General features: G+C 39.3%; 2 protein-coding genes across 2 annotated transcripts in view; one reads left to right on the forward strand and one right to left on the reverse strand.

Annotated features, from left to right (window-relative positions):
• prickle1a (prickle homolog 1a) overlaps positions 1–19354 on the forward strand; it is a 102082-nt gene that overhangs the window by 472 nt on the left and 82256 nt on the right. The gene's annotated exons all lie outside the window — the stretch shown is intronic.
• Positions 13371–15971, reverse strand: LOC121950531 (T-cell surface antigen CD2-like). Its single transcript, XM_042496559.2, has one exon. The coding sequence runs from the start codon at positions 15813–15815 to the stop codon at positions 14799–14801; it is 1017 nt and encodes a 338-aa protein (XP_042352493.2). The 5' UTR covers positions 15816–15971; the 3' UTR covers positions 13371–14798.

Below are 19354 nucleotides of genomic sequence, written 5' to 3' on the forward strand. Positions count from 1 at the left end.
AAGACTGTGAAACAGGCAAGAAGAGTAGTAGCGGTATAGTTTATTTGTTTAATGACTGCATCAGTCATTCGGTTTGACTGTAGAATTTAGAGGATGGGCGTCTGGCCTATGCCTAAACATACCTGTTGCCAAAAAAAGTATATATGTATATATATATATATATATATATATATATATATATATATATATATATATATATATATATTCCTTCATTCCTGTCTCCATTCATGTATTATGAATGGAGATGATGATGATGCTGTTGCTGCTGTTGCTGCTGCTGATGATGATGATAAGGATGATGATGCTGTTGCTGCCGCTGATGATGATGACGATGATAATGTTGTTGCTGATGATGATGATGACGATGATGATGCTGTTGCTGCTGCTGCTGATGATGATGATGATGATGACGATGATGATGCTGTTGCTGCTGCTGCTGATGATGATGATAAGGATGATGATGCTGTTGCTGCTGCTGATGATGATGATGATGATGACGATGATGATGCTGTTACTGCTGCTGCTGCTGATGATGACGATGATGATGATATGGAAACAGTAACAGTACATATTGTATTGTAGTATGATGATGTTGTTGATGATGATGATGACAGGGTGACAGTAATAGTACACATTGTACTTGGTAGTGCTGATGGTGTTGACGGCGACGACGACGATGATGATGAGGTGACAGTAACAGTACATATTGTCCTTGTAAAACAGATGGTGTTAATGAAGACAATGACGACGATGACGATGACGACGATGATGATGATGATGATGATGATGATGATGATGATGATGATGATGATGATACGGTGACAGTAACAGTACATATAGTATTTTAGTCTTGATGATGATGATGAGGATGTTGATGTGAGAGTGACAGTAACCTTCATGGTAGCAGTCCTGATGCTGCATTATTGTGACTGTCATGACCTGCTGGAGATGCTGTATACTACATTGGAAATTGTTTACATTATTAGGATATTTTGTCATATTTTATGCTCACTGAATAATTCTAGGCCCTGTGGAGTTTTTGTAGACATTTATTAACCTGCTCCTGTGGAGCTTTAATGTGCATAGGTCTAAGTCACCCTGTGTACAGATAAATGTCAACGTCTGTATGTTTCTGTGACATAGTGTTTGTGCTTTATGTATTTTAATTATGTTTTCACACTTACTGCAACACAAATCACCCTCTGGGACAAATAACAGAACTGAACTGCAATAAGACCAGTGATTCTGGGGTAATTGCACTTGAAATGTTGAGACATAATTGCAGTCTCCTTTTTGAAATGCTTTTAAAAGTAAATATCTTCAGGATTTAGATTAACTTTTTTAAAAAAAATAATTATTATTAGAATGGTCCATGACTGTAAACAGGAGCATCTACATTACTTTCAATGGATGTAAAGAAATGTAGTAATACAGTGAAGTTTTCTGTAAATGCATCTTTGTAGCTGGCCAGTAGATGGTGGCAAAGCATCACACAACCACAACACGGTTTAAACTCCATGATGTTCTGTGGAGGCTCATGCAACATTAACTGTGACCAAGGACACACATCTTGTAATAATTATACCTTTTTTTAGTAGTTATTTCTATGAATGTATTCTATACTGTACCCCATGTCTCTGCCTCTGTGGTGTTTGTGAAGTTTATAGTCTCTTAGTGGGTACTAGGAGCTGTTCATTAGTCTTCATTTCTTGTGTGTGTATTGTATAGTATGTCATTGGGATTGATTGAAGTGATTTGATGATAAGGCACCGTTTTTTCTGTATTCCTGCATTTTCTGCATATTCCCAACAGAGCTGTATGTACAGCAGTGAGCAGAACCATCTAGCTTCCTGCTTCAACTCCTCTGAAACGATTTTCACAGTGAAAGTTGTTGCAGTAGGAGACGGTTGTTTAGGGGAGCTCAAATCCTTGTATACCTCACACATACACAAATCTCCCACTCCCTCCCACCCCTCACTCACTTACTAACACACACCCATCCATCCTATAGTGGAACAGTTGGCCTTAAACAGTATCAATTTCATCTTTTGATGCACCATGTCTGCTTCAAAATCCATGAAAACCGCACACGATTACACAGTTATCTCCGCTGCCAACTGGGCTATCAGTAGTTTGAGGGTAAGAAGCTGTTGGCATTTTGCCTCACAGGCATTATAAACTGTATCGTCAGCCTGGCTGCCAGCGCTTTTGAAGGAAATCGTGTCAGCTTTGACTTTAACTGGCTGAGACTGAATGAGGTCATTTTTCAGTATTGTGTTACATGTCTAGAGTGTCCATTTTGTAACAGCTGCATGCGATGTGTGGCCGACTGCAGCCTCGGCCCAAAGCTGACCACCTTTTCACCGCACATGGCCGGGCGGTATGCTGCCAGAGACAGACATGGTCCAACTGGAGGAGGCATGAAGGGGGTGGGAGGTTGGTGTTGGACCCCTGGGGTACGCATGTATGTGCCAATAGCGTGTATGCACATGTGGTGTGGTGAAAAATGGGCTTGCATTGTTTGATCTGTGAATGTGCGACTGCGGCGTGAATCACACATTAAGGCTAGCAGTGAGCAGAAGACACTGAAGCATCAGCTCAGGGATCTTTGTTACGCCTCCATGCTATTAGGCAACATATCTTACATTTTGCAGCTATTATTGAGGTTAAAGTATTTGTTTCAAAAACAAAGCAGTGGTTCTCACACTGAACAAAGCTACATACTCATAAAAGTCTGCTGACAGTCATTTAGGAAATGCACACATTATGACCAGTGGCAGTGTTTTCGTTGTGGAAAATACTTTCCCATTGTAAAACTTAAGGCTGTTAAGCAGTCTGGAAAATGTTGCCCCATGTCAGCATATAGTTAGAATGAATGAGGCGAAGGCCAGACTCAGCTATAGCTGTGAGCTGTGGACGGTCTTTTGTGTGTGAAACTAGCAGGCAAGACACTGGATAACAAGAGAGGGGGAAAAAAGCTTATTATTTTTAACAGCTTAACACTCCAATCAAATGAGCTTTCTGGAGATTTTTACACACTGTTGTGGCTCACGTCACTAGGGTATATTAAACCTCTTAACAGAAAGTCACCTTTGTTCGCCTGCATTTCACACTAACAAGAGGCCTGTGAGAGGTATATACAGTACAACCAAGTAACTCACACACACTCTGTCACGTGATGACACAGATAATAGACCATACAAGCGACAGAAATCCACACCCCCAAAAATGCATTTTCTTTCTTGTGGCTTTGCATTTTTGAGAGTTTTGTAATGTGTGTGAAAAGAAGCGACACGCTGTATTTCAGTGGAAAAGTTTGCACAGCTTATGAAAAAGACGTTAGTGGTCACAAGGGAATTTTTGTCAAGGTAGCTCAGAATAGATTTTGTCCGTTTTTCCATACTCGATTGTTTTCCTGCTGCAGAGGACCAGACGTTTTTCATACTACAGGGAATGCATCAAACTTAAAGGTCCAAGGTGTAGGATTTAGAGGGATATATCGGCAGGAGTAGAATATAATTAGTGTTTTTTCTTTAGTGTAAAGATAAGTCATCTTTTCGTTACCTTAGAATGAGCCGTTTTATCTACATAGAGAGCAGATCCAGATCCGTAGAGATTGCCTTGTTGCTCCACCATGTTCCTACAGTAGCCCAAAACAGACAAATCAAACACTGGCTCTAGATAGGGCCATTCAGCATACTGCATATTTGTTTGTCAAGGACTAACCTTCTGGCAAACAAAAATAATATAGTTTTTCATGCATAGCTCATATAACATGTTAAACATAAAATATTTACATATTTGGTGCAATGACAATAATTAATGTTCATTTCTGTATTTTGTCCCCTTCATCCATTGTCCAAGTCTAGTTTGTTGCAAAGGAAAGGGTTGCTGTTTCATTTTTTAAAAATGTATTTGATAATAAAGGAGAAGAATACAAACAGTTTTAAGTGAAAAAATAAAGCATTTATTATTACTTTTACACACAGAGCAGCATGTTTGTGAGGCCCAAAGAAATGAGAAAATACAGCTAATGTCAACAAAACACTACTGCCAAATGCAGTGATTTAAAGTGTCGAGTTTTGTTATGACATTACTGCCAGAATACAATGTGCTCCTGGAGTTTGTGTTTGCAGGATATTCATAGAATCAAATGTTAACAGTGGCCTTGCTGTATGTGAGCTAAGGAGGGCACTGTTGTCCTAAACAAGTGCACACTAAGCAATTTTCTGCAATTCTACCTAAAATCGCAGGCTGATATTAAGAAACACATTATATTCATGGAAACAGCAGAAACAGCAAAGATCAGTCTGACCTAACTGTGGTAGGTAAGACTATTGGGAAGTGATTTATGTCCTGTTTTGCACTGATGCATAACCTTGCATTTGACAGGGTTAACTTACATCAATCACTTATCTAAATGTCTTCTAAGCCCCCTTTTTTTCTGTACTAAATGTTGATTTTTTTGTTTCTTATTCCCAAGAAACATGTAGACTAAGTGACAAACATTTGGTTGCACACTGTCTATTACTAGGACTCAATGAAAAATAACTTCTGTTGTGATTATCAATCATTCTTTGGTGTGATCCTCCTTAACCCACAAGAAAGGCCCTTTATTGTCCAGCTATTCATCTTTCAAAAGGCCCTCAAAACCCCTTCAACATCCTCCGCCTGAAACCTCTCCACCCCTCTGTCTACCTGTTCTAATTAAGAGCAAAATTAAGCGCCATGGTCTTGTGTTTAGATTGTCTTCCTTTCTGTGTGTGTGTGTGTGTGTGTGTGTGTGTGTGTGTGTGTGTGTGTGTGTGTGTGTGTGTGTGTGTGTGTGTGTGTGTGTTTGCATGCTTTAAACACACTCAAATATGCTAGTCTATTAGTGTAGCAAGAGGCGCACTCCATCCAGTCTGTCTGGTGGTAGTGCTCCTCAAACACAGACAAAACCACTTCAATAGACCATCACAATAGCCAATGAGAAGCTTTCACCACACCACAGTCCCTAACAAAGCTCTCCAGGTTCCATTTGGCACCTGAATGTGCTCTAATTATACAACAGAGAATACTTGTGATAAAATGTACTTGTATTATTTTAAAGTACATCTTCAGCGATCCACTCAGTGCCTGTAAAACTGAGCTATTAGAAGAGGATTTAGGCGATGTGACATGCACCATGTGCCTCCTTCCCCTAAACCAAACCATCCGTGCCAGCATGTGCATTTGTTGACGTCCACTGTAAAGACGTCATGTGACAACTTGGGATGAGAACGTCTTAGCTTTCCTAGGGGCTGGGGCAAGGAAAGGTTGAGCCAGCCCTAAATACAAATTTTATCAAAGAGGAAAGTCTTCAGTCTACTCTTTAATGGTAACGGTGTCTGCCCCCTGGACCGAAACTGGAAGATGGTTCCACAGAAGAGGAGCCCGATAGCCGAAGGCTCTGGCTCCCATTTTACTTTTAGAGGCTCTAATAACCACAAATAACCAGAATCCCCTTAGCACAGTGTTCTTATAGGAAAATAGGGTACTATGAGCTCTGTGAGATATGACGTAGCCTGACCATTCAGAGCTCTGTAAGTGAGGAGAAATATTTTAAATTTAGTTTGGGATTTTACAGGAAGCCAGTGCAGAGATGGAGAAATATGATCTCTTTTCTTGGCTCCCGTCAGTACGCGTGCCGTAGCATTCTTGTTCAGTTGGAGAGTCTTTAGAGACTTGTTGAAGCAACCTGTTAATAAGAAACTGCAATAGTCCAGCCTAGAAGTAACAAATGTGTAGCATCATGTGACCGACCCTGAAGTTGTAATTCCATGTTTGGCCACGTGTAAAACTGGCTTCAAACTTCACTGTTGGCTTACGTTTTTGACATTACAGAGCTGTCTTGGTTGCTGTCTGTTATGAATGTCGTGGTCTACTGCATTGCATTGTGGGTTATATTTGCTGGCATAGTGTCCAGTGTTTTCATACTGCAGCAGTTCATCGGAAATAGCACACAATTCACGTACCACTGGTTTCATACTAGGTTTGGGGCATACTAAATAGCATGTCAGTATAGTTTTTTGGAACAGCCAGTGTTCTTCACTGTATCAGACAGAGTTGGAATCTTTTAAAAGAAAAGATACTGGGAGTTCAGAATCTGTCCACTGTGAGAAATAATGTGTCCTATAAGCAAGGAGTAAATCAAAATGGTAGCTGCTCTGACAAGTAACCAACGTGCATTCTCAGCTTTCATGTCTAACCCTAAAAATGAACCATATAGCAACCTTCCATACTGCAGCTTCCCTGTATTGTTTTCAAAGCAACCTCAAATTCAAGCCTCATGCCTTTACCATTTGCCTTTGTTCCCATTTTGCACATGGACATCCCAGACAGTGTTGAATGAAATATAATGTGTCCTGCAAGAAAGATTCATGAGGCTTTCACATGCCATGATGGCAGAAGGATTACCGATTCAGTTTTAGCACTCCATATGGTAGCGCAGCTCAACAACGTACACTACCCAGCTGCTTGTGACACATTTATTGGCACATGGTGCAACATCAGTGGCCACTTTGACCAGACTGTCTGTCAGTTGCCATAAGGACAAGATGGACTCAGATTAATTGGACCCCAAGACTTGTTAGACACATGATTAGATGTATTCTAATGAGACGGACATGCTCATTAGAGTACGGAGCCTTGCATACTGATTTGTGGATTAAGTATCATTTTCTGTTTCTTTGTCCTCTCTGACCACTCTTGACTACACAGCTAAAAATACACTTCAAAGGTGGATTGTTATAAATGGTTCATACTTTACCTATTATTTGTGCTCAGACTAAAATACAAAAAAATTTAAAATGGCATGTGTCTCATACAATAGCTTAGACTCTATATAGAGATGTATGACATGACAGCTCCCCAAAAGTGAAGCCAAAACACCTTGTTTGCTCCCTGATGGCTGGCTACAGTACAGGTCATTAACCCCGCCCCCTTCACCCCTCCATGCTTGTGGATGGGACCAAACTGAAAACTCAAAGTACTCTTCAAATACATTTTTTCCAAATATGGTTTCTGTCATTTAAGGTAGTTCTTATGGCCCTGATGTGTGGTCAAGTGTTCCTTTTCCTGATAAGTTTGGATCTGATGACACAGTTGACAGATGTGTGTGTGCTAATTGGTGTGTTTGCATTTAATGGAACTGCTCACAATTGGTCGGACAGGTGTATGGGAGGGAACTCGAGAATTTTTTGAATCTCAGACTGGCTCTAAATGACAACACCAGTGCGAGATAGCATTTATTGATTTATCTATTTATTTAAAAGTCACCATGTACAATTTAAAATGATCTACTACTATTGGCAATTTCTTTTGCTCCACTTTGGTACAGTGGAAATATCTATTTAACCCCTTTCTTCTCATTTAGATGTACTGGAATCAGTGGCAAATCTTCCTATAATATATATAAATAAAATATATTACATAAGTCACTGCCTAGGGGTAACACCCCCCCCCCCCAAAAAAAAAAAAGTTGTTGAATTAAAAAAACATCAAACGTAGACAAAACATAGACTATCCTAAGATCTAATGCTAATACTGTCATGGGTATGATGGAGAGAAGTGTATGTGGAGGGCATTAGAATGAGAGAAAAATAAGAAGGTAAAAGCCATCAAGGCATTGTCTTTGTCTCCATGGCAGCATAAATAACCTCCAAACATATTTTTTCCAAAGCTCTTATCTATTTTTGTGATAAAGTACTTTAAAAAGGATTTTCCAGTATGGGGCCACAAAAAGCAGAGTACCTTACAAAGACATTTAAAGGAAATCAGGGCCACACAGAGAGACCATTGGAGTGTTGCATTGATGCTCTGCTAGATAGGTATTACATAGCCAAAGCAAAACCTTATGTTGTTAGCCCTCCGTCGCACCTTTACGCCTCTCTCATCTTCATCTATTGTTGCATGGCCCTTCACTGACATGCTGTTATCCCTGCATGAATCCGCACACACAATAAGGCTTGAGGGATCCTTTTCTCTGTGAGGGGATAAGTCCGTAGACCAAGACAAAGGCTTCAAACTATCCAAATTATCTCTTCTGGGTGTTCCTCAAAAGGTACTATAGCTATCTGGGAGAATTATCTTGAATGCTTTTGCCCCACATGTCAGTGTAAAAAACACAGTGGGGTGTAAAAAAATGTTTTGCCAGGTTGTAATTTTGTGTTGGTACGCTCCAAGAATGTTACAGAAATGTTTGATCTTTGTATGTATGTTGAGTCTGTGCGCACAAGATGCTTATTAGAGCAGGAGGTGGAATTTCGCTTCCACCTGATTTATATCAGGTGCAAGACCATGGATGGTTAAACTGGCTGATAGAAGCATTTTTATTATAGAGCTCTGGCTGTAGTGGAAATGATAGGCCTGCTTTACAGCATTTGTGAACTGGAGTTTACCTCCACTTTTGTCTACAGCTGATTCTCCTGGAATGTTTGTTCAGACTCATTCGCTGAATGAAAGATTCATCTGGAATTTAAAGCAGAGCTCAAGATAGAGACCATCTCTGGGATACACCTCTAACCAGATGTAGATGTATCTATGCCCATTTAGGGCCAACTGTGGGAGTGGAAAAGACTCATAAGCGTGCGGTCTCTTCCACAGTTATTAGGATTAGGCTTACGCACAGATATATAAACTTTCTGAGAATATTTATCTTGCCGAAATTTAAAATGCATGCCACAATTCAGGGTTCCTACAGCTTAAGGCCAGTTAGATATAAGGCTTTTTAAGACTTTTTCATGCCACTCTAAATAAAAATAGAGACCTGTTTTACAATCATTAAAAAAAAAACAACCAACCAACCAAACAAACAAAACAAAAAATCCAAACAGCAATAACCAAGATATTAGGATCAACTTTGCCCCAAAATTTTGGGCAAAATTCACCCTAATCTTCTCCCTGGAAGCACATGTGTTCAGTTCAGTATCTGACCAAATGTTTCCCCTTCTGTTTCTGACATAAGATGCTGATCAACGGTTAGAAAAGTGTTTTTGCAGAATATGAATCAAGAACTTCAGAATTTTATCTTATTACACATTTGTGTGAAATTATTGTCATAATTAGAGTACAAATTCTTCAGTTATGGCAAAAAACACATTGTTTTTTTTGTTTCAGTTTTTTAGGTCACAGTGACCTCTGATCTTTAAACACTAAATTCTTATTAGTTCATCGTTTAGTCCAAGTGAATGTTTGTGCCAGATTTAAAGAAGCTCCCTCAAGGCATTCTTGGATATCACGTTTACCAGACTGAGACGTATACACGAACAACCCAAAAATCATAATGCTTACAGCCACAGCTATCTCTGGCACATAGGCAGGCATAAAGAAGATGTTCCCAATTATTTTGAGTTTTAATAATGCAATATCAGAAAACAATCTTCCCATGGGACATTTTTAGGACTTTTGAAAGATTAGTTCAAGGCATAATTAATGCCTTGTTTTTAGATTAATTTATTCAATGACTTTAAAGATTTTTAAAGGATCTGCAGGAACTCTATAGATGGAAAAATCTACTCAGGGAATACAGTGCAGATAGCAGTGATAAAAAGGTGGAATAATACAAGTGTGTTACTCAATATGCTCAGTGGAACCATACAGTATCTGCAAGTATTATTCTTAACCAGTGACCACATAATACACCACGTTACAGTATATCTGTGCTCCACTGAACTATTTTTAAAGTATCTGCTGAGAGCCATGATGTTCTGTATCATGTCTATAGACCTTGGTGCTGTCACATTCCTTCACTGGCTACAAATGGCAGCAGCGCTCCTGTCTAGGTCTGAGTCTGACAAAGGGCTGTTGTTTTCCCAGCCTTTTCTCTTTTCACACGCCAGCCTCTTTGGCTCAGAGCAGCTGCTGAGGCATTAGAATTAAATTATGGGAATATTTGCTCTACTTACAGACACTGTCAATGTGGTCTGAACCTTGATTCTGTCCATCTCCTCTTCCTGTATGACCCCCATGTCTCATTTCCCGGACACATGATATGGTATCAAAGTGATTTATATATGCATTCCTAACCACCGCAGATGCCAAAGACTCAACCCGCAATTTCTCGTTAGGCTTCTGCAAAGTTGGTTTTAAGGTGATAATTGTGCATTTTACCCCTTAAGAAGAAGGCAGTGCATAGAGCTGTAGCCAGATATGCATGTTTAGATTTCTCCTCCATGACCTCAGCGAGCCCATAAACTCAATTTTAATGGCCTGTTGTTTAACATCGCAGCCTTTATTGCAAGGACTTAGCAACGAAACATAAAAATGAATCCAAAAACTCTCTCAAGGGAATCATTTTCTCATTTTTCCTCCAACACTTTGTCAAAAGCATGTGCTTTTTGCAACTTGAAGTCATCTGTGACGAAAATTATGAAATTGTTAGGCCACACATCAGAGACATGTTGGAAGCCTCATGGGTTTTTGTGAAATTAGCCTCTGCAGGGGGCTTTTTCACCGTGTCAAAGTAGACAAAGATAGAGTATTTGGCAAGGGTGCAAGGAAGAGACTGAGAAATTGCTCTGCTGAGGAAATCCGGTTAAAAAAAATTCCTTTTATAAACAGAGATTCAACAAGCTATCTTTGTGTAACCATCACAAAGAAGCACACACAACGGTCAAACTTCCCTCAGACAGGATGTGTTGTCATGCCAGCTTTTTGGTTTACACTTTATTTCATTTGAAATGTCAGGTGACCTCCTTTCCCTGAGGATACGAAACTTTATGTGAGCAACATGGGATACTTTTCAGGTTCTTTAAGGACTCATACCAAAGATCCCCCAGTCGGGGGTCCTAGCTTTCATCTCCCATGATTCCAAGTGGCTGCTCTGCTTTTGAAGAAACTGTCAAATCCCTTCTGCAGTACGTCTCTCTTCAATTCTCAATTCCTTTCCTGGCACTTTTATTTAAAAAGTGAACTATCACCCCACTGCAGCTCTGAGCCTTGTGCCAAGTTGTAATGTGGTTTGTGCATTTTATTCTTTTGAATAACAGTGTCAGATTAATACCTAAAACATATAATGCAGGAGCTCCCAGGAGGCAGCTGCACCTGCTCTTTTTTAGGCTTCAAATTTAGGAGAGTTTACTGAGTAGAGATTTACACATCCCTAAATTTGAGTGTTATATGACATTTAGGACACTAGAGACCATCTTGCGGTAGGCCCACTCCAGCAACAATACTAATTTAACCAGTGTAAAGTAGGGGTGCCCTGCCTTACTTCCTTCCCCCTGCTCCTGCGCTTTTGCTGTGACCACCTTGTAAATGCTGCGTAACTGAAGCAACTGTTGGCTTGCTATTATGGTGTTGGATTTTTCAGTTTGTGATGCTACAGTTACAATCTGTTTACAATGTCATTTATTTTCAGCAGATGAATCACAAATGAGATATTTACTAACTAAAGACATTCCTGAGTTACAATGGTGCAAAAAGATGGATTAAATTACTAGTTTGAAACTACATAAAAGTTAGGCTACTTGCAGCATAGAGACAACTTTAAACATAAACCTAGTAATTTACAAAAAGGTATAAAGAGATGAAAGTCAAATTTCAGAAATCCCTTTCACACTGAGCATTGCTTCGGCCTCAGCCATTCAGTGTCTGTGAGGTGCTCTCACAATCTCGCTGAGGTCTGGAAAGTATTCTGCTGCCATTAAGAATCAGTGCTTCATGATTCCTCAGCAAATTTGTGAAATTGATTTGGTGTGTTGCAGACAGCCACAAACTGTGCAGAGCCAATCCACAAATTACATGTGCAGTGTGAAAAAAAGTGTGTAAAAAAAAAAAAAAAAAATACTGTATATAGTGAGGTGTACAGATGCTAGAGGCCAAATAAATAGGGCTGGTGTGTTGACAGTTACTGCAAATTATATTCTTAATGGGGCATTTGAAAAGGGATTTTACACTGTTTAATACAATACTAATGTGTTCAGCAAGACCACAACCCAAGCTCTCTACACATTTTCCACACTGAATGACAAAGACTCAAGGCTATTAGGCCCACTTTAAACAGTGTGGTATTCAGTCATTATATCTCTGATTCTCAGGAGTAATTGGACCGCTTTGCTTTGTCAATAAACTTGGGACTGATTGGAAAATTGTGTCTTCAACTACGTCACTGCTCTGAGCTTCAGAGAAAAGACTGAGGTCAAGCAGTGCTAAGTTGGCTCAAGAATGCTAATAGGTCATAATCATCTCTGTATTTTTGGACAAATCTGATGAAAAAGGCCAAGGCGCTGGCTGACCTCTTATATTCTGATTTGTACTTTCCCCAGACTTGGCAGCCCGTGACAACGAGAGAACTGTAATAAGAATGATCTGACACGAGTATAAATACTTTCCATGGGTAATTGACCCTTTTCCTGGACACACACACCAAGATCAAAAGGGTATATCCTCTAGACTCCAAGAGCCACTGATTAAACACATTTCAGAGGTATTTCCCTTCCATTTCTAGGCCAGATCTGGCAAAGGCATATGTGATGTGTTTCATTAAGTTGTATCTCGAAATGTAGTCCCCTGAGTGAGAATACAGTATGCCTATATGTGTGCTGCTCTAGCTGCCTGTCTGTGCAAATGGTGCACATTTTTAGCTGGTGAGGGGAAGTGACGAGGCGTGTTGCCAGCCAAGTCTCAGCGCTTCTCAAGAAAGACAAATGGCATTGTTCCAGGAGTAGATACCAGCTTTACTGCCAAATCCCTGCCGGCTGGACTGAAATTTCAGCCATGTAAAGAGAGCAGGAGTGGAGCAGGGCCTGACAAAAGATGACATTGGCTTGTAAGTTTTAGGCGATGACGCTCAGGGGGATTCCATTATGTGGCTGTCACACAGCATTAGGCGAGACAGCAAACACTTTCATGTGTGGATTACCATTTACCCATTGGAGATAATAGATATTTGCCTTGGCTAATCCATTCCTCTATTGATTTTTTTCCCTTTAATAACTTCTTGCAAGCAAGCAAATTTTATTAAGTGCAAGAATGCTGACATGTAAGAAGCCGCAACAAAGCGCTGTGTTTTGCGCTGATAAGTACTTGTTCTTTTTCATACAAATATGAGATATAAGTTAATTTATGACAACATATTTATGTCAAACACCATATATGTAAACATTGTATGATCACTGAAAATTGCAGAAAACTTATCTAATCTTGAAAGATTCAAGTTTATGCAAATACCAATGGATCTGCTAAATATAGACTTTATCAAATTCAATGTTTACATGAAGTAGAGAATAGTTGTGTCTCAGAAGAAGACACATTCACATTTTTTCATATTTTGCCCATATATTTTTCATCTTTGCTCTGATACAATAATTCTCATACCATACCAACTAACACATAACACAAAAACAAACTCAGGGAAAAGTTTGACAATATTCTCTATTTCTCAAATCATCAACAATTCCCATGAGAAGATGAAAACCACCATGCATAAGTACTAGTAGGTAATGCCTGTGTATCCAAAGCCTTAAAAATTGTATTAATTGTATTTCTCTCTGCCATTGTTTTTACAAAACTCACCCTTTTACATTTTCATCAAGGCTTATAGATGTACATATCTTCACTGTTTGTTACCACTTGAGTGACAGGCTCTCTGTGAGACGTCACCACAGTCTGTGAGTCAGGTCCAGCCCTCGCTCCTTCACAGCTCCACCCTCTGGTCCAAATTTGCCCAAAACAAAACAAAACATGATGGCAACAGCCAAAAGGCTACACCAAAGGCTTCAAAACAACTCTCCACAAAGTAGTAGAAGTCCTTGCTACTTCCACTATCTTATATGATCTTTGTTAAAATAACATCAGTTATCCACACTGTTGCAATGGGTGACATGCTTCTTCAATACCAACCTCACATGCACTCTCCTGATGCTGTTGTTAGAATAAGATGTGTATTACTCTCTCGCTAAAATTTGTCCCCAACAAAATACACAATTTACTGTTGTTTGAGAAATGTTTGTTGCTTTTGTAACATATTATATAATTTATCAAAAAAATATTTATGTATTGCTCCTTAAACATTTTAGCTTTTTCCTTTAAATGTGGATAAATTGATATCTCTCATTAAAAAAAATGTAAAAAAAGATTTACGTCTTTGCATGGAGCTAACAAAATTTAGAGCTGAGTGCCACAAGCAAGTTTCAGGAAGTTAAAAAGTGCTGAAGGACAAAACAGTGCTCTGCTTTTATTGGTATTTTCATGGGAATTGTTGACAATAACAAAAAATATTGAATATCACCTGTTATATCCTTTAATCTATTATGCTAAACATTTTAGAAAAACATTTTTGTCTGGAAATGTATTTATAACACAGAAGTACATTAGCTCTACAGTAAAAGAAGTCATAATAAAACACACCAACAGTTCAAACCACCAGTATCATTAACAAATGACAATTATGTGTTCACATTGAAAAATATCCATCACAATTTCTTGTTTTATAATGTGTATCAAGGATAAAATGCCACATTCATACTCCCCACCAAATCTTAACACCCACCATTAACAGCTAAAACAAAAACATTTACCACCCAACTTCACACAAGACATTATATCACATTTATGGTTAATATCCAAAAAAAACTGCCAACTCAAGCACATTACAACTTAGCCCAGTGAGCCACTAAACTTTTGAAGTGATAAACAATATGGATTAGACATTAAGACATTTTCTCCAGCAATTACCTTTATTTTTGTTCACGTGTATGTTATTAGGCTAAGAACATGCCTTTTGTCTTTATTCTTGGGAATTCCTGGGATGGATGGTTTGAGAGAAAAAGGCACATTTAGTTGTTTGTTGTCTGGGGAGCCTTCGTCCTCGGCTTGGGCACAGGTGAAGGCTCTTGTCCTTCCGCAGCTGCGGACAGCTGTGCAGGCCTACTTTCAGTCTGAGCTTCAGGCTGAGCAACACTCTCGTAACAGGCTCTGGGTGAAGACATGGCACACGGGGGTGTAGAGTCCTCAGTCGGGTGCATTGTCTCATACTCTGGGCTGATGGAGTCGGGCTCTCGCTTGCTTAGAGAAAGCATCCTCAGCTCTCCTTTATCCCTGTGTCCCATTTGGATTTTGTTTCGTCTGTGGCAGCAACATAATGCGATAATTATGGTGAGAAAAAGTAGAATCAGACCTGCTCCTCCTGCCAGCACTGCAACAACAATTTTGAATGGAAAACAGAGCAAAGCTGGTGGTGGTGGACTTTTGCAGGCTGGACGGACAGTGTCACTCTTCTCCTTGCTGACTTTGTTTGCCACACTACATGTAAATCTCTTGTCCCCTTTCAGCTGTGCCAGTGATATGCTCAGGGTTTGTCTTGTTTCACTTGTTAAAGTCTTTTCGTCGAGTGTCCACGAGAACAGCAAACCCTGAGGTTTAGCCACTTGGCAGTTTAGATTAACAGCACCAGTTTTGGGGTCACAAATGTAAGTGACTTGAGGTTTTGACACCTTGTCCATTATACAGACACGGCCTGTCCATGCTTTAGCCAGTGTACCATTCGGATGCAGCACATTTACTTGGTAAATCCCGGCACTTGAAGTTTGTATGTTTTTTAGAAAAAGAGATCCAGTTGCAGAGATGTCCTCTGACTTTCCGACAGACACTCTGCCTCGTTCTCTGTAGAAGATGATTGTGCTGTTATGAGTCCATCTCAGCACATGCATGTTTGCCAGTCCATCATAGACAAACTGCAGAGTCAGACTCTGTCCAACTCCAGCATATAGATCACAGGTGTCCTTGTTTGCTTCTGAGAGGCTGATGAATCCCAACAAAATGATCACACAACGTGTGACTGCCAAACACGCCATGATATAACAGGGTTGACCGAGGTATCCTTATGATAATCACTTGAGCGTTTAATTATTTCCTTCCTATGTCTAATCTTTGATTTTCAAGCCGTGATTGAGAAGCAGCCCCGTCAAGATGAGTCCTGTATCACTCAGAATATAACTGACACATAAATGTCAAACTTCAAGCCCTTTAAGAGAAGTGAATCTTCAGTGGGAAGGAAGTCTATTAGTCAAGAGTCTGCTTTCAGTTCTGTGAAGATAGCAAAAAGAGTAGTCAAAGTCATGTGGTAACAAACATTTTCTGCCCACACTCGGAAATAACAACAATATATACTGAAAAATGATTCTTTACTGACGCAATACACTGCAGTTGTCATGACCTGGTGACAAAAGTGTTGTAGTCCAAACATTACGTGGTGAGCTGCTGAAACCACATGAAACTTCAGTTGCACAAGTTTCACTATATTGTGAAATGTAACTTATATATTCTATTTCTGGTTTGTCAGTTTTAAAACTGTTGAGGAAACATTTTACGCTGAATTCAGTAAAAACATACGCTGGCGTAGGCTGCAGGAAATGTTGTTGTTTAGCACTTGTTTTTGAGGATACAGTCTTCTGAACAACACATATACATAAAATGAGGACAAATGAACAAGAGGAATAGGGAAAAGTGAAATGGTTCGAAAAGGGGTTGTGTTTGGGTTAGACTAAAGTCATGTTAAGTAATGTTAAATACACAAGTGACACTTTGTTGAATACTTTTATCATACGTAAGAATTTGAAAGATTCATTTGTCATCAAAAAAATGCCAAATTGTAGAAATATGCACCAAAGAAGAATAAAAAAGAATAAAGAGCACTGATCTAAAAAAGCTTGTGATATATGCTATGTAGTAGGATGTTGTTAATGATTCTTCCTGTTTTTACCACAGACTTGTCCCAGGTGCAGCACTGGCTGTCACATGTCACTCAAAACTCTGCCTGCCAGTCAAACTGTGGGGACAAAATCACCCAGCACAGCAGCAGATGTCCATCTATTAACCATATTTTGGGAGCCAGTTACTGAGGACTAAAAACTCAAACTCAATCACTGGATCAGGGTTATATGGAATTGTGTGCCTGTGCACCACAACCTACATCCCTGGGACTTAGTTGGACTGGAACCTAACCTTAACCATTAAAGAACCAAACATGAGCAGAACAAGAATAAAGAAACAAATCAAGAAAAAAAAACTTAGTTGACAGATGAAAGTTTCTGAGTCAGTGCAAACATGAATGACACAACGAGAGGTCATATCTATTGTTAGATGTGCGAAAACTTTGGATGAAAAACGACAGATTCAGTGTGCAAAGGCCTCCAGTCTCAAATTGTGGTCAACATCTTGGCAGGTGTCTCGCCTCAGTGTCACACCATCCACCATCCCCTCCACCTCCTGATGACAAAATCAGCTCATTTAATATGTCCCTCTAAAATGATGGTATGCATATGAAATGTGCAAATACAACATAGCTATGGTATGCAGAAATATACAGTGCAAACACTGTCTTCTGGTGACAGGACTGGGGGTTTCTTTATATCTGTTTTGAAGTCATTTTTCTTCTTTAGTGTTTAAGAAAATTCTGAATGTAACTTTAATTACTGAAACATTAAATAACTTACTTCAACCCAACATTTATAAATGATTTTAATATGTGCTAATTTGTCTTGGTTTGTGTCAAACTGCTAAGATGAAGATCTCAGCTTGCACATATTGTGAATAAACATAGATTTGAAAGCCACTGCATGATAACGCTATCAGGTTATAACTTCATGGATGTGTGTTCTGCAAACAGAACGCAGCCACCAATGCACAGTTTAATATAACAGCAAGTTAAAATACAGAGCATATTAAGTTACTGGAATATTATGAAAGGAGTTTTGAGATTTATTATCAGTCAGATATTTCCCTGCTGGCTTTTAGATTATTCATCCTGGTTATTGGTTTTTGCCCGTCAAAGAATACAAATGACTTTTATTTGTCTACTCTAAATTGGTTTAGTCAGGGCTGCCTTTTCTGATAAAGCAAGTGAATAATGAGAGGACACCGCCTCGTGTAAATATCTGTTGCAAATGCTTTTGTTTTGGTGCCTTCGGTTGAGCAGCTAAACTAGACAGTATGTGTATTTTGTAAATAAAGATGGAGCTATGGTGTCAATTAAAATGTAATTAAATCATTTCAGTAAATCTTCTCAAGAGAGAAGAGCTGTTGTACAGAAAGCCGCACAACACTTTTTTTCCCCTTTAAACACACTATAGCAAACGCTCCAGCCAAACCCGGATATATTCTGACCTCATTTGGCTCTGTGGTTTTAATCAAAATCTCCCAAGTGGCAAATTTTTTCTTCATTTTCTAATTTGGTGTATCTGAAAATGAGTTGGCATTTTTTTCATTCATTAAAAAAAATGCTCTTGAAATGTATCCCAATCATCATAATCAAGTGAGCATTCAGTAAATCCCCTACAGCATTTCCAGTAAACCAGAGCCATTGTTAACATGTAGAAAAACCTGTGTCACTCTATAATTTGTGGCATCTACAATCCTGCATCATCCATCCAGTATAACCGTGCCTGCTCGAACTGCAAAAGAGTGAGTTCATTTTGCACCCCACAACTATAATTTCATGCAATTAGCAGTGATTCACAATCTTTCTGTAATGCTCAGCACCTTCAAAGATACCCATAACAAGAGGAACACCTGTTTCTTTTAGTTTCACCATCATTACGTGTTTTCCTACCCCGAGGGAATAGATTGATGTAAAAAGTTAGCTATTTGGAGGAGGGTATGGAGAGCTGAGTGCAATGAATTCCTAGTTACAAATGTTGTAAAGATTATATCTCCAAGAATTTTCCCTGCCAGCTCACAAAAAGGAACGTGCGTGCGTGCGTGCGTGCATGCGTGCGTGCGTGCGTGCGTGCGTGTGTAAACAGCAGGTTCACAGATACAGGTGAAAGCAGAGCAGACATATGGTTTGCTCGTGTTTTATATCAAAGCTGACATGAGCCAAATAAGGTGTCTATTCCCAGTCCTCCACTTTTTTAATTAAATTCTGCAACACTCCACCTGAAATTTAAAAAAATGCACAGAAATGCAATGCAGGTTTTTCAGCTGGAAGAGTTTAATGATCCAGCTTTTTACATTCCCCATTTCAGCACCAAATGCAGCTGTGTCGGCACCACAAGCAAAAGATCAATGCACTGGGAAAATGAAAATATTTCTGACTTTTTTCTTTTTTTAACTATAGGCCATTACATACTGATCCATCTTTCCTCTATGCTTGTGAATCTCATTTATCACAAAACAAACACCTTTCACTCATAAATCACTAAGTCCCACCCATCAAACACAAGACTGGCCAATCATAGTGTAGTATTGGCCAGCTCCAACCAAGATCTGACATCTGTATGGCTGTGCTCTATAGACTTTCATGCAATCCTTTCAGATTTTTTTAATTTTCAGGCTGATTTTGCGGATTATGACCTACATGTTGTGGCAGGGGCATGTGTAAAGACACTAGTTA

The sequence above is a fragment of the Plectropomus leopardus genome, chromosome 7 (genome assembly GCF_026936395.1).
Source record: "Plectropomus leopardus strain MGB_pleo_1.0 chromosome 7, ASM2693639v1, whole genome shotgun sequence".
Lineage (NCBI taxonomy): Eukaryota > Metazoa > Chordata > Actinopteri > Perciformes > Serranidae > Plectropomus > Plectropomus leopardus.